Source organism: Oryctolagus cuniculus, chromosome 13 (assembly GCF_051225735.1).
Source record: "Oryctolagus cuniculus isolate XC-2025 breed Fujian yellow rabbit chromosome 13, ASM5122573v1, whole genome shotgun sequence".
Taxonomy (NCBI): Eukaryota; Metazoa; Chordata; class Mammalia; order Lagomorpha; family Leporidae; genus Oryctolagus; species Oryctolagus cuniculus.
The window spans coordinates 19,337,684-19,360,557 of record NC_142879.1 but is presented as its reverse complement, the minus strand read 5'-3'; the positions used below and the strand labels follow the sequence as shown (position 1 = coordinate 19,360,557).

The 22,874-nt window shown below is 59.6% G+C and overlaps 1 protein-coding gene across 4 annotated transcripts in view; it reads right to left on the bottom strand.

Annotated features, from left to right (window-relative positions):
• Positions 1–1,962: 1,962 nt before the first annotated feature.
• ATP2B4 (ATPase plasma membrane Ca2+ transporting 4) overlaps positions 1,963–22,874 on the bottom strand; it is an 89,583-nt gene continuing 68,671 nt past the window's right edge. For 2 of the 4 annotated variants that reach the window (XM_002717580.6, XM_089311331.1), the window contains exons 11-21: positions 22,407–22,648; positions 21,088–21,319; positions 20,364–20,543; positions 19,598–19,685; positions 18,988–19,094; positions 14,529–14,720; positions 13,917–14,130; positions 13,222–13,433; positions 12,283–12,390; positions 10,679–10,855; positions 1,963–2,465 (exon numbers count right to left, since the gene is read on the bottom strand). In XM_002717580.6, the coding sequence (XP_002717626.2) occupies positions 2,151–2,465; positions 10,679–10,855; positions 12,283–12,390; positions 13,222–13,433; positions 13,917–14,130; positions 14,529–14,720; positions 18,988–19,094; positions 19,598–19,685; positions 20,364–20,543; positions 21,088–21,319; positions 22,407–22,648 (2,067 nt within the window). In that variant the 3' untranslated portion in view covers positions 1,963–2,150. Of the gene's footprint in view, positions 2,466–7,499; positions 7,681–10,678; positions 10,856–12,282; positions 12,391–13,221; positions 13,434–13,916; positions 14,131–14,528; positions 14,721–18,987; positions 19,095–19,597; positions 19,686–20,363; positions 20,544–21,087; positions 21,320–22,406; positions 22,649–22,874 lie in introns of all 4 variants that reach the window. The other 2 variants (XM_051821144.3, XM_089311332.1) reach the window with 2 other exon arrangements.

Sequence of the window (22,874 nt, the reverse complement as noted above, 5' to 3'; positions counted from 1 at the left end):
GCGCGCGCGCACACACACACACACAGAAACCATTGACTTTAAAAACCTAGACCTGAGCTCTCCCTCCCGGGTCACCTGTCAGGCACGAGTCTCAGGAGCAGAAATGGTCGAGGAGGAGAGGAGCCTCCGAGCTTCTTATTGGCTTTTTAGAATGATCTGAGGTACTAAAAGACTTGACAGAATTCAGTCTTCCGATGTACTTAATAAATATTTATGTGAACACCTTACACCTTGGGTGAGCTGTTTATTACCCCCCTGTGGGTACTGAAGACAGAGAAAAATCGCTGAAGCACGGAACCTGCACAAAACCAAAGCCAAGTGTGCTTTTTCTCTTCCCTACTAGGATGGATTCTGCAGCAGTGCGGGGTGCGGTGGGCGTGGCTTCCTTGCTGGTCCCGCCTTCGACAGACAGCGCAGGAGAGTGGGGAGAGGGAACAGGGGTCTGGGAAGGGCTGGAGCAGGTGGCTCAGGTCACCTCCTCCCCCAGCGGGATTCACACGCCCTGGAGCCCTCTCCATTTTCTTCCCATTGCTCTCGGAGGAGGGGAGTGGGCTTCATTTATTACAGGGGACGGAATGAAGTTGGGGGGCCCCCTCCCATGTGCCCCCACCTGCCCCAGGGAGGAACACTGAGACACCCCCTCGCAAAGCCCCCAGCTCCTGAGGGGCAGGTGGGGAGGGCAGCGCTGGGGAGAGAAGGCACCGGGCTCTCCCCCATGGCAGCCGGACCCACTGCTGGCAGGGGGCTCGTGGGGGGGGTGGGGGGCAGGCGTGCAGGAGGAAGGCGAGGGCAAGGGGGCGCTGCGGGGTGGGCCTTTTGGCCCCTGTGAGCCGGTCAATGCCACAGGCTCCCCCACTCTGGATACACATCTTTCAAGGTAAGAATATCTGAGAAAGGCTGGGATCTTCTCAGAGAGGGAGGAACAATGGGGCACGGGTAAGAGGCAGACCCGAGAGCCAAAGGGGATGCGTGGGCTGGAAGTGCGGGGCTTCTGGTCCCTGTGGGCAGGTGCTCTGGAGTCCTGCTGCAAGGGCCCGGGGGCTCCCTCAAGGCTTCGGGATGCTCACTCGCCCAACCCTTGGCTGATGGCTTTGAAAGCAGCAGTTGCCCCCAGGAGGAGCGCCCGGGAGCCTGCTCCGAAGGCCTGCCAGCTCCTGGCTGCAAGTCCAGCCAGGGGGCAGGGCACCCCCAGCTCCCCCTTCTGCCATCCCTTGAGGACGAGGCCAGGACTCAGGCCCCTGGTAAACTCTCCCGGATGTGTGCAGGCGCCCCAGCGGAGGCCGCGCTCCCCCTGCACCTGAGCCTCCCCAGCCCCGCCCGCCGGATGGCAGTTTAGAAGCAGAAGGTAGCCCGGCAACAGCAGGTGACCTCGGCAGCCCCTAGCTGCTCCCACAGGACCCTTCCTCAAGGGAGCCTCCCTGCCTGTGCAACTACACCGAGATTTCTACCGGGCCAGGAGGGAGAACGGTGCCGGTCCGCGCGATGCACCCACGTCCTCTCTAGTCTCTCAACAGACACAGCGCTAAAACAGAAACAAGCCGGGGGGAGGGAGACGATGGGGCTCACGAGAGACAGAGAGGATGCCGGGCAGGTGGGGCCGGAAGGGCAGGAGGAGCCAGAGGCCCTCAGGTGAAGCGTTTAAAACGGGACAGTTGTTGTGAGCTCGCTCACTCAGCCGGCTGACTCCACACCTCTCCGCATTTCATCTGGGGCGGGCTGTCTGTCTGTCTCAGCTCTCAGCGTGGCTGATCACCGGCCCAGACCCGCAGGGCAGCATCCCGAAGTCAGGAGAAGGTCACGCAGCTGTGAACACTGGGGTGGGGGTGTCGGGGGCGGGGCTCGGGTTGGGGTGACGCCCAGAGGATTGTCATCATTTCACCACGGACAGCGGACACCCCGAGGAGGAGACTGCCAGTACCTGCCCGGGGTTTGACTGGATCCTGCTACAAACCCCAGCTCAAGTTTTGGCTGCCATCCTGGTAGGTCTCTTGTTTATTCATCTTTTTTGTGCTCAGGTGGGGGGTGGGGTGGGGTTCAAACACACTTGGGAGCAGCTGACGTGACAGTGGCAAGTTGCATCGTCGCCTTACGGGGAGAGCAGATGAGAAGGGGCGCAGGGGAAGCAGGGGTGGGGGTCCTAGAACGAGTGTTCACACGGAGGTCTCCAGGCTGTGCAGAGGGCTGTCGGAGCGGGACGTGGCAGCTCGCGACGGCTTGCAGTCCACCGCGTTGTTGTTTTTGTTGGCGTAGGGCGCAGCCTCGCCGTCCGGCGGGAACACCTTGGACCCAGAGTCCAGGGCCTCGTGCAGACTGTCGTCCTCCTGCTCATCTAGGAAGGGTGTTCGTGGCGACTCCTCATCTATGGCGAATTCAGGGTGGGTCATGAAGTTGTGGATGGAGTTCTGGTTCCTGGGCTTCTGAATGCTTTCGTGGAGGGAGCTATGGAACGCTCTGACCACCTTGATCTGCACCGGGGGAAGCAGGAGGAGGACGAGAAAACAGCACAGTGAGAATCGGCCAGCAGGAAGGCAACCAGCGAGGAGAGAAACAAAGCCCAGACACAAACAACTGCTCCACAACCAAAAACCAAGAGACCATGGGGCATGAGAAACATCGCAAGGCTCAAATGTCAAGCAGGGGGCAGGGTGGGGGTGAGTGATGGCAGACAATTGTGACGCATCGGAAGCTGAATTAAAAAAAAAAAAAAAACAGGAAACCCAAAGCAAAGTCAGCATTCCCAAACAATCCATTTTTAAAATGAAACAGAAAACAAAATGAGTCATTAGTTCTTTCGGATGGAGGGCAAAGACGCTGGAACTGGGCGCAAGTTAACAGCCAAACGTTAAAAAAAAAAAAAAAAGATTCACACGTGTGGACTTCTGTGTCGAGGCCAAACATTTCGTGAATGCGGGATGGGAAAAAATGATACATCTAAGCTTCATTGTTTGTTGAACCCCCCTCCAAGGGCCAAGAGGAAACCGATCTGCACATTGAGTGACAAGTGACTGTAACCGCTACACAGCCAGGCAGACAAACCAGTGTTCACTTGTGTGGGCCGCATGCAGGCAACGAGAACCTCCAACCGAGTGAGCTGCCCTCGCGGTCAGAGGCATGCACGGGGTCACATCCCATAGCCTCCGCTGGGCCCCCTTCCCCGAGAGAAAAGGGGACTCGACTCCTTCACTGCTCCCCTGGACGAGGCTAAAACACAGGTGTCAAAGGACGCTCTCCTCCTGCCTACGAGGGGAGGCCTGGCTCCCACAACCCAAATCCATGTCCCTGTCTCTGCGCCCAACGAAGCCCCTGCCTCCAGCTGTTTGCAAACTGTGAAGAGGAACACGGTTCCGCGTGGAGAAGGGAAAGGGAGAGACGGGGCGGGGAACCCAGTCCAGGAAGCTGTGCTGCACACGAGTGGCGCATCCCAGAGGGCGGGCAAGGGGACTGCACCAGCCCGCGTCAGCCTTTGTCCTCCTGCACCGACAGGAAGGGGTCCAGAGGGAGAAGCTGATGTGGACTGATGTCTGGGACCAGGATCTGCTCCTTGGGCAGCTCCGCTGTCCTCACCTGTAGCTCACTCTCTCGCTCTCCCTCCCTCTCTCTGAGCCTGGGCTGGGAGAATCAGGGTAGGGGGAGAGGACTGGATGCCAGAGAACCTGGAGGGGCGTGGCCTCAGGGCAGCTGTAGCTGCGGGGAGGTGGCTGATCCTGGTCTCCTCCGCAGGGGAAGCTGCTGAGGCTGGGGCGGGGCGGGGCGAAGTGCTGAACACTGGGGCAGGGCATCTCTCTCGTTCTGCTGCTGCTCAGGCAGAGCACACTCATGGAGAGGACCTAAGAGTGTGGAGGAGCCAGCAGAGCAGTCAGCCCCGGGGCCGGCGCTGTGGCGTTAGCGGGCTAAGATGCCACCTGCAGTGCTGGCATCCCGTATGGGCGCTGGTTCCAGTCCCGGGCTGCTCCACTTCTGATCCCGCTTCCTGCTAATGCACCTGGGGAAGCAGGAGATGCACCAAGTGCTCCACCCTCGTGGGAGACCTGGAAGAAGCTCCTGGTTTCAGCCTGGTCCAGCTCTGGCTGTTGTGGCCGTTTTGGGAGCAAACCAGCAGATGGAAGACTTTTCTCTGTTTCTCCCTCTCTATCTTTCAAATAAAGAAAATAAATCTTTTAAAAAGAAAGCCAAATAAATTAGCTGAATCTCCTGTCCTAGGGCTTTCTGCCACTGTGTAGAATCTTCCAGAATACTGGGCAAAGAAGGCTCACCGTCAGTACGGTTGGTCCCTCCTCCCTGGAGACACTGCACGTCCACTGGCTAAGTTTTCTGCTCTTCCTCGCCCCACCACGGCCTGCAGCCCCCCTCAGCAGGGACGTGGCAAGGACTTCTTGCCGCTCAGTGCGATCAAGCAGCTTAACACCTCAGCTAGGAAGACTCAAGGAGCCGGGCCACACGCGCCCCTGACTGCACAGGACTGAGGACCCATGTTTCGCCCTCCTAGGATTCCTGCTGTGCACCCGAGGGTGGACTGTACCTGCACGATGCCTCTGCTCCCGATCCCGGTGAGCCGGGGGAGTGGAAGCTCCACTGGCGTCCAGCGAGCTCCCGCTTCCCACGGCTCCACGTCAGATCTTCGAGCGAGGCAAGTGGGGTCAGGTGGGCCCAAACCAACGCCTTCTCTCTTGGCCCTGGGGGCTACCCGGGCAGATGGACAGGCCCCAGCGCTCCCACCTGCTGCAGAAGTGCAGCCCACCCTGCTCATCTGCTTTTGGGATCTCAGAACCTCTAGGGGGAGCACTACAGGACGGCGTGCGCCCTCAGCGTCAGTGACGTCAGACTTCCTACTTCTGTTTTAGACGCAGGTGAGGCCTTCCTGAGACAAGTCCATGGGAAATCCACTGTGGAAAACAGACTTTTAAACAAACTGGGGCTGGAATGAGGGTCTGGAGTCCTGCTTGCTGGCTTTTCCTCTCACCTGCTGGGTGGCCAAGCATTGTTATAGGAGATAAAAAGTGATTTGGGGATAAGCAGATGGAAAAGGTAGGGGAGGCTTTTGGGGGAACAAGGAAGAGCCATCCAGCCTAGACTGCAGACCTTCGGGGATCTAAAGGGACACCGGGCACCTGTAAGGGAAGCTGAGTGTCAGAAAGCTAGGGCCCCCACCGGGCCAGCGGCAGGAGAGAAGGGGACGCCCGTGGGACATCACCGCCCCAGGTCCGCACCCTCCCTGCAGCGTGGTGTGTGGTGCGGGGACAGCAGTGGAGGCAGGACAGGGCTAACGCAGCAGGCGGGCGTCGTGCAAGCTCTGAGCCCCGCCCACTCAGCCGACCCCCCACCCTCCCTGCTCATTCGGGAAGGGGGCTCCTTGAGGACAACTCCTGCTCCTGTCCCAGGAGCCCCGAGCAGTGCCCGGGCACACTCTGGGGTCAGATGGAGACCCCCTTTCCTCGGCTGGAATTCAGCTGCTTTCTGCTTCCTTTCCAGAAAGCAGGGGAGGAAAGGCCCGGGCTCTCCCTGGAGAGGGAGGCCCTGCACAGCCGTCCCGTGAGGGTGGGACAGATATTCCAACGTGTAAGATTTGGAATGGGAAAATGCCTGACCCTGACTTCCCGGACTTCCCAGGAGGAAGGCCGGGGCGGCCTGCCTGTGCTCCGGGCGTCTACTGGAGCCAGCATGCGGGCTCCCTCCCGCTCAGTCTCCCGACACTCACCCTTCCCGCCAGAGAGGGAAGGAACAGACACCAGTTAGCAGGGAGAGCAAATGCGGAAGAGAGGCGGGATTAAGACAGGAACGTGGGAGGCCCGAGGGGGAGGCTCTTGGATACTCGCGGGCTGACACTTGTTCTTTCTTGCCTGCCTTTGAGCCTGTGGACGCAGCACGTGTCTCTGTCAAGCCCCACCCCCGCAAGTCTGACACCAGAACACTTATGGTTGGCTCAAAAATCTAAACGAATCCAACTCTGGTCAACCTGCCCGGTTCATAATGCGGCAAGCCACAGACAACGCAAAGGCTCTTCCTGCGGCTCTGTGCCGGGGTTGGGCACGGGGCTGGGCGGGGTGGCTGAAGGCGCGGACTCGACTCGACACGCAGATCTGGGAAGCCCCACGAGGGACTCACTACCGAGAAACTCCTTCACGGCCCTGTCGGGGAAGAGCTGGCTGCCTTCCTGCGTTCCCCTCCGGGAAAAGGCCCAGTGACCGGGGAGAGGAGAGCACAGCGTCAGCCAGGGTCTGACAATCTACCACCGGGACCGCCTGCTCTGAGCCCGAGAGTGGATGGCATTGCAGCGCCAGGCTGGCTGGCAGAGCGGCTCCTAGACTGCACGTGCAAACGAGACAGGAAGGGCTGGCTACCGGCGAAGCAATCGAACCAGAGGAGAGAAGCAAAGGAGGGTTGCTCTTCCAGAAACTCCTAAAAAAAAAATAGCTTAGTCGATGACGTAAAACATGTTGTTTTGATCCTTCCACGTGCCCAGAAGTGGGCCAGTAGATTCTTTTTTTTTTTTTTTTTTTTGACAGGCAGAGTGGACAGTGAGAGAGAGAGACAGAGAGAAAGGTCTTCCTTTGCTGTTGGTTCACCCTCCAATGGCCGCCGCGGCCGGCGCACTGCGCTGATCCGAAGGCAGGAGCCACGTGCTTCTCCTGGTCTCCCATGGGGTGCAGGGCCCAAGCACTTGGGCCATCCTCCACTGCACTCCCTGGCCACAGCAGAGAGCTGGCCTAGAAGAGGGGCAACCGGGACAGAATCCGGCGCCCCGACCGGGACTAGAACCTGGTGTGCTGGCGCCGCAAGGCGGAGGATTAGCCTAGTGAGCGGCGGCGTCAGCCCAGTAGATTCTTAAAGTGAGAGCTTGCTTTATTTATGGGCCCTGCAAGGTAAAAGGTCCAGGACCCTCCACCCTGAGCTACCTGCCCCGCTATGGCCGCCGGGGGCGTGCCAGCAGGAGGGCTGTCTGAGCAAGCCCAGAACTAGCTGGGCTACGGCAGGTGCAGCCGTCAAAACCCACGGGCACGGTGGCTCTCTGTGTGCCTCTCCTCAAGCAATCCCCGCGTCACCCTCAAGTGAACAGACTCCCTGGGTGTCCACTCAGCCTCACCTTGCGTCTGAGCTTAGGAGGGAGAGTTTAGACTCAGAGGGAGTAGAGGAGCAGCGACATAGCCAAACAAAGCAAGAGACAAACAAAAAACCCTGAAAACAACAAAAACAAAACAAAGAGGCAAAGCAAAACAAAAACACAAGGAAAGGAAGAAACAAGCGACGCAGAGGCACAGGCGGAAAACAGGATTCTGGTCTTTAAAATGCTTAAGGTTTAATAGCTTTTCAACATTGAAAAATAATAATCAAAGGGCACACAGCCTGGTTTTAGAGTGGGACTTTTGTCTTTTCTTCCCTTGGGTCAAAGGTCAAAGGGAAAAACCAAAAGGAAAAGCTAACCACGGTGGGTTAGGGCGGAGGCCGCGTGCTCTCTTGTGGTCATCTTAGCAAATCATGCATCGTAAGAGACTCTCACTCACTGCCCACAGTAGGAGATGACGCGGCAGCAGCAACAGAAGTGGTGGGGGAGGTTCTGACTGGCGCAACCGACACATAGGACGAGCTAGGACCCAGTTTTACGTCAAGGTGCTGCCCCATGGTCTGGCGCCTTAGGACTCCCTTAATAGAGGCTCCCGTCTGGAATGTGTTAATTACTTCGATCTGCAAAGAATCAGAGAGTGAGACAGCTTTGCTCCCCAGTCAGCAGAGGGTAGGAGAGCGAGGGCGGGCGGTGGGGGGCTGGGGAGGGCACAGGAGAGAGAGAGAGAGAGAGAGAGAGAGAGAGAGGAGAGTGGCTCACACACAGCAGTGGTGAGGGGAGGGGGGTGCTCATTGCATATGGCACTTCAGTTAAGGAACGGTTACCATGGAGCCAAATGCCCGCTCAGGACTCAGAGCCCGGCTGTGCTGGGCATCTGAGTGTGCAGGTGTCCTTGCGTCTTCAGAGCTCAAAGCGGGCTGCCCCGCCTCCGGCCCTCCTTGCACTAGGCAGGGCCTGGAGCCTGCGCATCGTCCTGACCCCGACTGTGAAACAGAAGGCGCTCAGCACCTGCACCAAGTCAACCGCAGCCTCTGTTTGCAGGTTCTCCAGGGAAATAACTCACGTGTTTCAGGAAAAACCCAGGGGGTGTGGCAGGCCGTACAGAGGCGGCCGGAGTGGAAAGGCGCCCGAACCCGAGACTCCTGGGATCACGGAGTCTCCTGGGATCCCCTTTCCCCAGGCTGAGGGGGACAGGGCCCGTGTGCCCGTGGCCAGGGAACGCGCTGGAGTTCCTGAGCGTCCAGCAGTTAGCCCGGGGTGTGGCAGCCGAGGCTCCAGGCCTGTGCCAACGTCTCCTCATGGGCAGGGCAGTGAACGCATTCGCTTCCCAACAATGGCCTTGATCTGCCGTGGTCACCCCTGAACCCGAGGGAACAAGGCACAGACCAGAGGGGAGTCCCTGCTCTGTCGTGCACCTGCAGGAATCGTGCCTGGCGCGCCCACACGCTTAGCTAACGCCCAGGGTCATCTACCGGGGCACCGGGAAAGGTGCTGCCTCTCTCGCCCGCCGCACCTCCCCGGGAGTGGAGGCCGGAAAGCGGGCACCTTGTGAACAAAGGGTTGTTCTCATGGAGGGGCGGCCTTCAAAAAGCTCATGGAAAATGCAAATGATGAAAAAGCCATGATGCATGGATAACAAGATTTTTTGCACCAAAATAAACGTTACCTTTTAATTCCACTTTCCACAAACTTTTTGAAGTACCTTTGCATTTATGAAGCTTCCTGAGAAGCCGTGAAGTGTTCTGGGCTGGTTTCTGGATTCGGATTCCAGGGAACTGCGGGAGGGCAGGCCTGGCACAGGGGAGGTTCCAGTTCCATGGGGGGGCGGGGTGCTGCAGGGACCCCCTAACTCAGTACTCATTCGGGCAGCTGAGTCCCAACCTTGACAGTGAAACTGGACGCCAGCTCACCTTCCCGGGACTCTGGCCCTTAAGTTTCTCAAAACTTCTGCTTTCTAGAGCTTTCAGAGTTCAGGGAGAATAATCTAGAACCAGGACTGGATAACAGCTTGGCACACCTCCAGTCGCCAGGGGTTGCGAGGACCATGACAGTGAGAAGCAACTGGCTGGCAGGGATCCTGTTAGCACCCCCTGGGGCCGAGGGTTTGGAGCCACGAGGGGACACACAGCTGCTCACAGGGGCAGGTGCCCGAGGGGGTGGCATGGCCGTGGTCACTGCAGCATCCCTGGCCGGTTGTTTCTGTGGCCCGGACTGCCTGGTGCTCCAACAGAGAAAGGTCGTAGGCCAAAGCCAGGCAGCCAGTGCCACCAGACAGAGAGGTGCATGGTCAAGGGGACAGAGCCTGGCAGTGGAGGGAGAGGAGAAGCCGGGGGCCTCAGCCCCCCAGGAGAGGAGACGGGCAAGGAGGGAGCGAGGAGGCACTGCAGTGAGGGGCTCCTGGTTAGGAAAAAAACCACGCAATGGAAGAGGAGGCGGGTGTTCCTGAAGGGAAGAAAAGCAAAGAAAGGTTATTTTGGAAAAGAGTAGACCCCTGGGAAAGCACAGGGGCAGAGATGGGAGCCGCGGGCCCCAGGTTCTAGGGGCACTTGACGGACTCGGCAGCTGGCGGCTGGGGTGGGCACTGTGCACACCCCCAGGGGCCTGTGCGGGTCCCGCTGGGGAGCCCCCTCTGGGAGGAGGACTCGAGTGAGGGGAGAGCAGCCGCAGGGCTCCCCTGCCCGGCCCTCATCCACTTCCCCGTCTGCCGTCTTGCCCGTGGGAGGCCCGGGCCTGCTGGGTGTGTGGCTGGATGTTTGCATCTGCTGGGAGGCGGGCCGCACCGGGGACCTCTCTGAGCCAGCTGCAAGGCCAGTTTCGAGGCTGAGCGTGATTTTTGGGATCAGCGGAGGGAGACAGGCCCAAGATGGGGAACCTCGGGATCGGCACAATAAGGTGTGTGGGGTGACGGCAGGGAGAGGCGGAACGGACCAGCCCGATCCAGAAGGGAGCCTCGGCTGCTGCGTGGAAGGTGGCAGGAAAGAAGCCACTCCGAGGTGACAGGCAGGGACTTGGGAGCAGCAGCAGGAGCCGCTTCCTAATCCCACTTCAGAAATGGCAAAAAGGGAAGAGGTTTGAAGAAATGACAGCTTCTTCCTTTTTGAGAAGCAAGCCGGAACCCTGCAAGAGATGCTCGGGCGTGGGGACGCTGCTGTCACAGGGCGGGAGGTCTGAGTGGGAGGTCAGGGCACGAGTTGGTTTTCCTGAGCTCCCTCCAGAGAACGGCGATTTCTGTTACGGCAGCGCGGGGGCCACCACGCGGCCTGCGGGGGATGCTGGCCCAGGATCTAACTTCCTCCTCCGAAGGGGTAGGGACACTGCCCAGTTTCTACCCTGGGGTCTGGTCCAGTGCTTGCAGGAAGCTTGCCCATCCAACAGAGGGCGGCAGAGAGCGCTCGAGCCCCAGCCCGCAGCTCTCAGGCTTGGCAGACAAGGTCCCAGGGCCCAGGCCCCGGGACTCCCTGCCTCCCACAGCTGCCCACGCAGAAACCCCCATCTCTGTCCTGGAGCTCGGGAGCTGGGGCTGCCCTGGCCCGGGGAGAGAGGCCGGCCGCCCGCCACCCTCTCCCAGCATGGGGTGGTGTCCTCCCCTGGGGCAAGCAGAGACCACGAGCGGAGTACCTGGGTCTGGATCCGGTTCAGGCCCCGGAACCAGAGGATCTGGCCTCGGCGCAGCTCCATCTCGGCGTGGTCGATCTCATCCAGCCCCTCGGCGTCCTTGCTGATCTCCTCCTTGGTGGTGCCGTGCCCGGCCTCCTTCAGGAACTTCAGGGATTGCGTGGGTATCGCAGAGATGATCTGAGGACGAGAAGAGCCGTCACCTCGTGGGGGCCACCTCGTGGGGGCCGGCCCGCGGGCAGTGACAAGCTGGGGGAGAGAGGATGTGGGAGGAGCTGGGCACGTGGTATGCGCACGGCCAAGGCACAGGGACAAGGCCTGGGTGAGAAGGATCTTCTGGGTTCCCACTCCCACCGCAGCCTGTGTGGTCAGCCTCGGGGAGGGGGTACTCCACACTTCCACGGCGTGCAGCACCCGAGCAGACTGTGTGCGACTCAGAACAAGTCACTGGGCGAGCTGGGGGCGTGGGCAGGTGGGGCTGGCACCGCGTGCTGAGAGGGAGGAACACTTGGGCTTTGTGCTGCGATGCTGGGAGGGGCTGGGGGCTTCCGAAGGAAAGCTGCCTCGTGGCATCAAGGCCCGGGGGCGGCCCCACGGGGGACCGGCAGCAAGGGAGCGACACAAGGGGCCGGCAGCAGGGCAGCCTGGGGCCCGGGCTGCTGTTGTGTTCCAATACACACAGAGGAAGAACTCTCCTACTCCTAAGAGCCTCGATTAGAAACCACAAGGACTGGGTGCGGTGTTATGGAACAGGGGGTAAAAGCCATCGCCTGCCGCACCAGCATCCCACGTGGACGCAGCTTCCTGTCTTGGTAGTTCCACTTCTGACCCAGCTTCCCTGCTAATGGCCTGGGAAAAGCAGAGGAAGATGGCCCAGGTGCTGGGCCCCTGCCACCTATATGCGAGCCATGGAAGAAGCTCCTGGCTCCGGGCTTCAGTCTGGCCCAGCCCTGGCCACTGTGGCTATCTGGGGCAGTGAACCAGTGGATGGAGGATCTCGCTCCCTCTCTCTCTGTAACTCTTTCAAATAAATGAATCAATCTTTTTTTTTAATATCGTTTATTTGAAAGACAAAGAAAGAGAGATATCTCTTCTATCCACTATTTCACTCCCCAAATGTGTGCAACCAGTCGGGCAGGGCAGGGCTCAAGCCAGGAGCCTGGAACTCCATCCAGGTCTCCCTCTTGGGTGGCAGGGGTCCAGGTACCTGGGCCGTCATCCGCGGCCTCCCAGGGAGAGCACTGGCCGGAAGCGGAGCCAGGCTTGAAGCCGGGTGCTCTGTTACGGCAGGTGGGCTGCATCAAATGCGGCCCCAGACCCTTCGGTTTTCTAAAGCTGAGTTCCACCGCAAAGTCCCACGCCCGCCTCAGGAAGCTAAGGGATCTGCCTGTGCCCAAGCACAGGTAGAGAGGAGGCCAGGAGTTTCCGACGCGCGGGCCCCGATGCTCTCACCCCGGAAGACGGAGGGGACTCGAGAACTTGGGTGAGGAGACGGGAGGGGAGGCTGAGGGCAGCTGGGAGCCCCCGCAGGTGCTCGTCCCGTCTCACACAGAGGAGAGGGGTCTGCAGGCCGTGCAAACGCGTGGGGAAGGCATGCGGCTACTCACCTGGCCCCACAGGAGTTCTCCGATCCCAAAGAAGAGACACCACAGCCACTGCGACAGGCTGAGCTTTGTGCAGCTGAAGGGCTTGCCCCCAAATTCCACAATGAGAACCTAGAACAGAGAGTGGCGGCCCTCTAGACACGGCCGCAGATGCCACGGCTCCCCCTGCCCTCGCCGGGAGTTCTGGTTGGCTCGCTGCGGGAGGAGAGGGAAGCCTGGAAGGGGAGTGGGGAGGCGGTGAGGTGGGGAGAGGGGAGGCAGGGAGAGTCCACAGAGCAGCTGGACGGGCAGGCAGGCACACGTGCTGTGCTCGTGACTCCCGTAAGGTCAGAGCAGGGGCGTGGGGGCGTCCTGGGGCTAAAGCCAGCGGGCGACCAGGAGAGTGCACAGCATGGAGGGGGGCAGCGAGGGAGGGACCCTGCTGAGGCTGTGGCTGGACAGGGGGCTCCCAGTCCCTGGTACCCCCAGAGGGCAGGGAGGAAGGGGCCTGACCCTTTTATCTCAAGGGTCCCCATCTCCCTGACCCCAGTTCCCAGGCTGGACTCACTGCCAGCCCCGTGCCCCTCCCATCACTTCTCTTTCTCCGTGCCTTGCACAGCACTGTGCAGCACGCCACGTTGCCAGGAGGCACGGAGGTGGGCTGGAACAGCCTGACTGACCGTCCCCTGGTCACTCTGTGGAAGACGTGTACTTAGGAAGGTAATGAAAGGATCCATCTTGTCTTATTTGCATGCAGCACGTTGCCTTGCGCTGGAGCACTGGGCACACTGGGCTCCCGTTCTAGAGCAAGGTGCGCGTGGAGCTAAACTGGGAGCCCCAAGTGCTTGTCCTGCGGCCGCAGCCCCACCAGCTGCTCCCTTACTCCCTCTCCGAAGTACTTAGGGCGTCCTGGCTCCCAGCCTGTGGTCCCCGCCCTCCGCCCTGCTCCCGATGGGCCCTCACCTGGCTGATGAACGTGCCCAGGACCACCGAGCAGAAGATGAGGTTGTGGTAGATGCCAGCGAACACGTTCCTCTCGCCGTGGATCTTGCGGGAGTTGATCTCGTTGAAGAGCTGCATCAGCACGAAGGTGTTGAAGACGATGGTGTAGTGCTGGCTGGGCGGCGAGTGGAGCGGGGCCTTCCTCCCACTGTCGATGTGGAAGAACTTCTCACCTGTGGGGCGAGGGCAGGCTGAGTGGGAACACGCTGGCATGGCTACCCAGGGAGCGTATGGCTCGTGTGCACCCCAGGTGGGCAGCAGTGAGCCGTCCTGGCTCCTCCTACTTTAGCAGCCAGCCCTGCACTCAGCCTGCCTGCCTGGATCTTCCGTTGTTCCATTGTATCTATCTGCCTTCTGGTGAAAATGAAGCCGACCACAGTAGGGCTGACATAGTTTTGCATTTTAGGGCCCCTACAGACTCATCCTACAGAATCATCGTCTGTATGACCTGAGCCACAGTGTTCTCGCGGGATGGAAAGGTATAAAAACCGACCCCTGTGAAATTCTTCAGTGCGCCGGGCAGCGGCAATGCAGGCAGTGCTCAGCAGGTGGCGCCATCACTCCGGATCTGTGTCACCCTCTTTCCAGGGGCCATTCTCGGCCTCCATCTCCCTCCAGCACCCCCACCGCTGCCCCAGCCCCCGGCCCTGGCTCACCAGCAAAGACCAGGAAAAAGATGATGGTGAGCTGATAGACGGCGTGGCCCAGGATGTTCTTCATCATGGTCCGCGAGATCAGGGGCTTGTTGCGGCCGTAGGGGCGCCGCCGCAGCAGCGCGTCGGTAGGGGGCTCGGTGGCCAGGGCCAGCGAGGCGAAAGTGTCCATGATCAGGTTCACCCACAGCATCTGCACGGCTTTCAGCGGGGAGTCCTGGTGGGAGGAAGGTGCGGTCCCTTCAGCTTGCCCCAGGAGCGGCCCCTGCCCACTCAGGAGACCCCCTTCCGCCCCCGAGCTGGGTGGCCTCGCTCCCACTGTCCACCTAGACTTCCAACCTGGCCGTGCTGTAGAAATGCACCTAACCTCCAGGCCGCAGATGGGCCGGCAACACCGCCCTGGCACGGCAGTTCTTGGAGAACAGACATGGTGCACCCTCGTGTTGGTGCCCACGGTGCTGGTCAACACATCAGAGCTATGAAGGGTGGACAGTTTATCTTCACTGGAGACAGTTGGCCCGGGGGTTCCGACATCGTGGGGACGCCCGGTGTACGGCGTGCTCCCCGGCCCCTGCCTTGTCTCTCTCATCTGAGCCCACCCCAGGCCCCACTCACCTGAGTGATGCAGGCGCCCGTGAAGGCCACGATCACGGCCACCACGTTGACGGTGAGCTGGAACTGCAGGAACTTGGAGATGCTGTCGTAGACGTTCCGCCCCCACATCACGGCCTTGACGATGCTGGTGAAGTTGTCGTCGGTGAGGATGATGTCCGAGGCTTCCTTTGCCACGTCTGTGCCTGCAATCCCCTGGGGGGGGGGGGCGGGGGGAAGGCGGGAGGGAACCCGGTGAGGGCTGGGCACCTCCGGAAGCCAGACTCCACTTCCTGATGGCCAGGAAACTTCCGAGCTGGGTGTGAACACTGGAGGGCACCCCAGAGGAAACGGGGGTGGGGTGGGGGTGACACACTGTGCCAGGGTCCCTACAGAGAAGGGCCGAGAGGGAGGGAGCCCATTCTCCCTGCCTAGGCCTGTTGGGAGCACAACTACGCAAAAGCGAAGTGGCTCGATGCCTTCACAGAACCTGATGTGCAGCCCTAGCAAATATACCTGTGGGCGGAAGACCTGGAAGAAGGCAGCCGGCTGGCTTTAGCTGACTCAGTGGATCAGTATTGTTACTGCTGTTTGGAAAGGATGACATATAGTTTAGGATAAAGCGAACGATGATTATGTTAATGCCACAAGTCAAAGTGTGGAGCATACGACATACAAATATAAAACCAGGGGGAGTCAAATCAAACGAGCAGGGTAGAAACTGGGAAGTGAGAATTCTCTCTTCCGAATGTGAAGGGGAGCTTGTTTTTGTTTTTGTTTTTGTTTTAAACTTGAAGTATTCTTGAAAATAAACAAGGGCAAAACCCAACAGGAGACAGTAAGAGCGTAACTCTTGGCTTTGCCTCCGAGAAGGCCTGGAAGCAAGGAACACCCTCTGGCTCCGGCTCTGTTCCCCACTGAACGGGACGGGGACTCCCAGGAGAAACGTGTGACGCCGGGCGCAGGCTCAGGCATCTGAGCTAAGGCCTGGAGAGAGCTGTGGGGGCCCCGCACTCAGCGGCACAGGGGCTCCGCGATGCTGAGGGGGCTTCTCCTGGCTGAGGGTGGGGCAGCCTGAGCGCCAAACACACACGGAACACACCGGAGAGAAACACACCGGCTACGCTTAAATCCACGAGGCTGTAAAATCGTGCTTAGAAAAACACTCATCAGTCACCCTTGGAGGTTCCTAAGAAAACCAACTCGTCATCTTGAAAACTGGGGAGCGGAACAGCTAAGCTGCCTTTCACGTAAGAACTGAACCACACAGTAAGCTTGCTTCGTATAGAAGGAAAGCAAATAATTATTAATGGAAGTAAACCCATCAAATTACGATATTATCCTTTCACAGCCCCTAATGAGAGGAGGGATCTAGAATCTGATTGCTTCTAGAACTACTCACTTACAGGGATTACAAGAGGTGAGGGGAAATGTAAAGGGACATTCCAGGGATACGACCAACAAAATCCACACTGTGGGACAGCCTGTGTAGACAAGCAACACAGTTCCTTCAACGCTGAATCGCTGGGGGAAAAGGACGGAAGGGGTTGTGTAGGAGCTGACATCACTGGCCTGGGACTGCTGTCCTTAGATAGGCCCGTCTGCAAGGCGGGCGCTTGGCCGGCGTCCGGGAGCCTGGCTCTCCGAATGCTGGCAGTGAGTTAGCTGGCAAGGGAGGCGCGCTGGGTCTAGGCCGCGCCCAGACGGCGTGCTTCATCTGAGCACCTGCTTCCCCCCCGGGGGCCTGCGGTTCTGGTGCTTGCCGGGCAGGAGGGGCCCGTGTGACCAGTCCTAAAAGAACTGTGTGTGCGGAGACCGGGATGGGCTCCCGGGGGCGGGAGCATCACACGCGCACGTTGCGGGGTTTCTGCAGATGGCGGGAAGAGGGGACTCCGAGAGATGCCCCGGGAGGACAGCGCAGCCAGGCCTGGGTCCCCACACCCTGCCAGGCTCCTCCCCACGTCACTGGCACCATCTTTCTGTTTATTTAAAATTTATTTATTTTTATTTATTTGAAAGACAGAGTGACAGAGAGGTAGAGGAAGTGGGATAAGGAGAGGGAGGAGAGATTTTTTAAAAAAAAGATTTATTTATTCGAAAGGCAGTTACAGAGAGGCAGAGAGAGAGAGAGAGAGGTCTTTCATCTGCTGGTTTACTCCCCAGATGCCCTCAACGGTCAGAGCTGGGCTGATCTGAAGCCAGGGGCCAGGAGCCTCCTCCAGGTCTCCCACGTGGGTGCAGGGAGGGGCCCAAGGACTTGGGCCATCTTCTACTGCTTTCCCAGGCCACAGCACAGAGCTGGATCGGAAGTGGAGCAGCCGGGACTAGAACCAGTGCCCACATAGGATGTCAGTTGTCAGTACTACAGACAGCGGCTTTACTCGGACACCAAAGCATCATCCCCAGAGGGAGAGAGACAGAGACAGAGAGAGATCTCTCACCCACTGGTTCATTTTCCAAATGCCCACAGCACCCAGGAGCCAGGAGCCATGAGCTCCATCCTGGTCTCCCGAGTGGGTGGCAGGGACCCAAACACTGAAGCCATTATTTCTGCTGCCCCCCAGGGTGCACGTTATTACCAAGAAGCCAGAGAGGACGGGGAGGTGAGATTTGATCCCAGGTTCTCTGGTATGGGAAGCAGGTGTCCCAAGCACAGGCTTAACCCCCTGGACTACAACACCTGCCTCAGGCTATAATAAATTGTTTTAAATATTTATTTTATTTACTTGAAAGGCAGAGTTCCAGAGAGAGAGAGGGAGACACACACACACACACACACACAGGTCTTCCACTCACTGGTTCATTCCCCAAATGGCTGCAACGGCCAGGGCTGGGTCAAGAGCCAGGAGCTTCTTCTGGGTCTCCCAGGTGGGTGGAGGGACCCAAGCCCTTGGGTCGACCTCTGCTCGCTCAGGTGCATTAGCAGGGATCTGGATCAGAAGTGGAGCAGCTGGGACTCCAACCAAGCCCTTATGGGGTGCTAGCATCGCAGGCGGTGGTTGTACCCACTGTGCCACAATGCCGGCCCCTGCAGTAAATCTTAACCACGAGTACAACCATATGCTGAGTCCTAATGAGTACATGAATACAAGAGTGGTCTTTGGGACGCTCGACACAGGATTCCACAGAATTGGTGGTTTTCAACTTTTGAGTGCATCAGAATCAACGAGAGGGCTTTTATAGACACATATTTCTGGGGCCAGGGTTGTGGCACAGCACGCTAAGCCACTGCCTGCAATGCTGGTGGTTCGAGTCCCGGCTGCTCCACTTCCAATCCAGCTCCCTGCTAATGCGCCTGGGAAGGCAGCAGGAAATGGCCCAAACACTTGGATCCCTGCCACACACATGGGAGAAAAGGATGGAGATCCTGGCTCCCGGCTTCAGCCCAGCCCGGACCTGGCTGTTGCGGCCACTGGGGGAGAGAACCAGCAGATAGAAGCTGTGGACTGAGATGCGAGTGATGTACCCACCGCTGCAGTGCATGGATCTTTACTGGATTGTGATTTGGACAAATAAACTACAAAACAACACTTAGGAGCCAGCTGGGGCAACGCGAGCAGACTGGCCACGTGACAGTAAGGGTCAGTCTTGCTAGGCAATAATGGCGTTATCTTTCCTTTAGACACATTTTACGGACACACACTTATCATGAAGGGACATGGTCTGGAATTTTTATGGATCAAATGACACTGATGTCTTGGCTTGGCTTCAAAATAGTAAGTAAGCTGGGAGCAGGCTGCTGGCCTCAGAGCTGCGCCGGCCGGTCCCCCAGCAGAGCACCTCTGGCTCCCGAGTCCGGCTTCCTGCAAAGCAGACCCTGGAAGACTCGACCGCCTGGCTGCTGCCACCTGCGTGGGAGACCTAAACGGGGTTCCTAGGGCCCAGCTGTAGCCTCGTCCAGCCCTTGTTGGTGCAGGCATCTGAGAGTGAACCAGAGGACGGGTTTTCTCACTCTGCCTCTCAAAGTAAATACACAACAACAACAACAACAACAACAACAAAAACCTCAGGTGTGGACAGGCCACAGGGACTGGCCACATGTGGATCGTTGAAGATGCCAGACAGACATGGAGGTACGCTAGCCAACTCTGCTTTTCGGCGCACGTTCACACGGAACACGGCTGTAGCCTGGGCACAAGGCGCATGCTCACACGGAACACGGCTGTAGCCCGGGCACGCGGCTCACGCTCACACGGAACATGGCCTTTCTATAGCCTGCCCAGGCGGACATCACCATGTTTCAGTTGCTCTTGCTGTCCCGGGTCACGATCCTCCGTGACTTCCCTGCCTGTGCCTGATCCGTCAAGCCCGGCGGGTCTCCCGTCACACGTGTTAGCAGGGGCCAGGTAGGTGGGTGGGAGAGACGTAGTCAGGGGAAGGAGCACACAGAGGAACAGGAAGCAGCTGGCCACCGGAAGCGTGTCCCGGCCTCCCGACGGGGACGGCAGCTTGCCATGGGACAGGGACACCGCGCTGACCTTACCATGGCAAAACCAACGTCTGCCTTCTTGAGGGCTGGCCCATCATTTGTGCCATCACCGGTGACAGCCACCACCTGCCGCTGGTCCCCAACGGTGCTGTCAATGATGCCTGAAAAGCAGACACGCGCCCCGGTGAGCTCGAGGCTGCCTGGTGGCTTCCGCCCGGCGCTGCCTCCCCGCCCCCGCCCCCGCACGCCCCTCTCCATCCTCTCTCCCTTCCCCCTGCTGGAAGGAACCTCCCAGGGCCCTCAGCTGCGGCTGGCTGGCGCCGCCAGCTGGGAAAGGCTGTCCTGTGCCGAGGAGAACAACACGGGGAGGATTTGAAGGCAGACAGCTGGGAGTCGCCTGCGCCACTCTCCCCCACGAGTGGGCAGGCCGGGAGGGGTCCTGTCTCCTCGGCCTCACACGTCCCTTGTTGTATCCCAGAAGCGTGGCCCTGCCCTGACCTGTTCCCAGGGCTACCGGCAAACAAGACGTGAGAAGGCTTCAAAAACCCAACACAGCCGCAGGATCTGGCCACCCAGGGCTCGGCTGCTTGCTCTCCCCATCCGCCTGGTGCTCTCGGGACAGGAGACAGCCCCCTCCTGCCTGTGGCCGCCGGCACCAGCTCACCTTTCACCAGCGTGTGCTTGTCTGTGGGCGAGGACCGGGCCAGGACCCGAAGCTTGGGCCAGATCTTGTCCAGCTTCTCTTGTTCTACCTGCCAACGCCAGACACACCGTGGCTCAGCCAAACACGCAAAGCCACCTGGGAAGATCTGTCTGTGCCACACACGCCGAGCTCTGAGAGATCTGGGGCAGACAGGGAGCGCTTCTCCCGGCCCTGGAGGAGGTGACGCCAACTTAGTCTCCAAGGACAGAGCTATGGATGGCGGCCGCCGGGGTCAGCTGCTGGCTCCGGTGGCTACGGTGGTGCTTCGGGGTCTTAGGTTTGATTTCTACGTAGACCAGGAAGCTTTGTTCTGCTCCACACCTGGGCCACGGCCTCTCACAGCCTGAGCCATTGGGGGTCACATGGCAGGGGCGACGGAAGAAGCCGAAAGACACAAAAAGTTGGCTTGTGAACGATGCCAACAAGAAGGAAGACAATGGCCTGTTTTGCCAAGTGAGTGGCTCTGGGAGAGAGGGACGCTGGACGTGAGTTTAGAAACTGGATGCCTTCTCCCAGTGCCCCTGATGCCTCAGGCTGGTGCCTCCCACCCAGGACCCACCTCGAGCCCAGCCTTCGCCCCCAGGGAGGCCCAGGTGCCTCCCACCCAGGACCCACCTCGAGCCCAGCCTTCACCCCCAGGGAGGCCCAGGTGCCTCCCACCCAGGACCCACCTTCAGCCCTGCCTTCGCCCCCAGGGAGGCCCAGGTGCCTCCCACCCAGGACCCACCTCTCCCTTTTCATTGCGAATGAGTCGGTTGAATTCTTTGCCTTCTAAACACAGGAAGTCATCGCCAGGTGTCAGGATGCCACATTTGGTGGCGATGGCTCGGGCTGTGTTGACATTGTCCCCGGTCACCATTCTGACAGTGATGCCAGCTCGCTTGCATTTGGAGATAGCTTCTGGGACCTGTGGGGGAGTGAGGAAAGGAGAGGTGGAGGTGGCAGCAGTGGCCTCTGGTGCCTCCAGTGTGGACAGCAGAGAGACCGCTGACAAGCACTGCCCCGGGCATAGGCTAAGTGTGGGCACTGCTACATCCGGGGTTTCCTCACTTCCGTCCACCTGCGACGGTCACATTGGGATAGGCCCTGTTGTGCCAGGAGATGAAGGGCTCCCTAGGAGCCTGGAGAATGCTCAGCGCCCAGGGGATGTGCACCACAGGGGTGTTGGCTGAAAGGCGGTGGCAGAAGTCAAGGCTGGTGTTCCAGTTGATCACACCAATGGTGTGTCCGCTGATAGCTCCATTTCTCCCTGACTCGCACGCCATAAACCCCACGAGTGCTGCCTCCCACCACCCACCACCCCAGAGCAGCTCTGGGGAACTGGAAGCCCCGAAACACCTCCTGTTGTGGGCGAGAGGCAGGTGATCACCCGCATCTTGCTTCCCACTAGGTCACGGCTGGGCCTGCACATGGTCCCCACCACCCTGCCCCAGGCCAGGCCAGCGCCTCACCTCTGGGCGCACGGGGTCCTCGATGCCCACGACGGCGATGCAGGTGAGCTCGGTGAGGACCTCGCTCTCGTTGTCCCAGGAGGGCTCGGCGTCGTCGAAGTCCCGGTAGGCTATGCAGATGGTGCGCAGCCCCTCGCAGGCCATGGGTTCGATGACGCTGCGCACCATGTCGTCGCGGTCCTTGTTCTTGAACGGGACCGCCTCCCCCTTCTTGTCCAGGATCCGATTGCACCTGGGGAGGCACAGGGTCAGGAGGCGGGGTCCCCCCTCCCACTCCAGGCTGCTGCCGTACCCGCCAGGCGCTCTGGCTGCTCGGCTTTATTCCTAATGACACCGCTTCATGGCCAAAGAGCTCCTCTAGCCGCCACCCTCTTTTGAAGGCGTCCAGGATGCGTGTGCGTGGGGCAGTGCCCAGGGGAGCAGGAGCTGTGACTCTCCCACGTCATCTGTGCTCTTGTTTTTTGTTCAAAGATTTATTTATTTATTTGAAAGGCAGAGTTACAGAGAGGCAGTGGTGGGGTGGGGACAGTTTGTGGGGGTGGAGAGGAAGCCTTCCATCTGCTGGTTCACTCCCTAAATGGCCACAATGGCCGGTGCTGTGGTGTAGCGGGTAAAGCTGCTGCCTTCAGTGCCAGCATCCCATACAGGCACCGGTTCGAGTCCCAGCTGTTCCTCTTCCGGTCCAGCTCTCTGCTGTGTGAAAAGCAGTGGAAGATGGGCCCAGGTGCTTGGGCCCCTACACCTGCCTGGGAGACCCAGAAGAAGCTCCTGGTTCCTGGCTTCAGATTGGCCCAGCTCCGGCTGTTGAGGCTATTTGGGGAGTGAACCAGCGGATGGAAGACCTCTGTCTGTCTCTCTGCCTCTGTAACTCTGCCTTCCAAATAAATAAATAAATCTTCAAAACAAAACAAAAGCACGCAACTTTCCTTCATCAGAATCGCGGACGGGTGTGACGGGGAATGATTTCCACCACGGGCCGTGTGCACGGCACCTCACTGGCACGGCTGGCGTCGTTTCGGGAGAGCGTTCCTCTCCCTGGGTTCGGATGGCGAGCTGGAGGCTTCGCTGTCTAGGGTGCATCCTGGCCGTGCCACTGTTGGCTGTCATCACCCTGAGCAAGCTGAACTCCCCTGGGCCTGGCTTCTCCCCTGCACAGAACAGGTCAGAACTGGCCCTGACCTCACTGGGGTGAGGACTGAAGGCAACGGGCCACGCAGAGTGTGGGAAAGCAACGGCTGGCCGAGTAAATGCCAGCAGGCTCGCGGGGCCGTGCGGGGCCGTGCGGGGCCGGGGGAGGGGAGGCAGGGGGCGGTGCTCACTTGCGCAGCATGATCTCCGAGGCGCCCTTGCTGTACATGCGGAAGCCGCCGGCGGGCTTCCGGACGACCGTGCTCATGGACTTGCGCACCGAGTTGAAGGTGTACACCTTGTAGAGCTGCTCCTCGGGCACCTCGTTGCGCACCGCCTGGTAGTCCTGCTTCAGATCTGCGACAAAGCCCAGCAGAGCACACTCGGTCTTGTTGCCCACCTGCCGCGGCAGGCCTCCCTCCTTCTCCGGAGGCTGAGGGAGAGAGAACACACAGGGCACCGTTGAAGACGCCGCCGGCCGGGGCTGGAGCACCGGGCAGGGGAAGACCTCCCCTGCAAATCTTGCACGATCACACCCGGAGTGTGGGGGCGAGGAGTGTGGGGGCAGCGGTGGTGACGGGGGTGGGGGGTCTTTGTGGAGAGCACGCAGCACGGTGGTCAGGAGTGAGCCTGATTCCAGGGCCATCCGGGATTCCCCA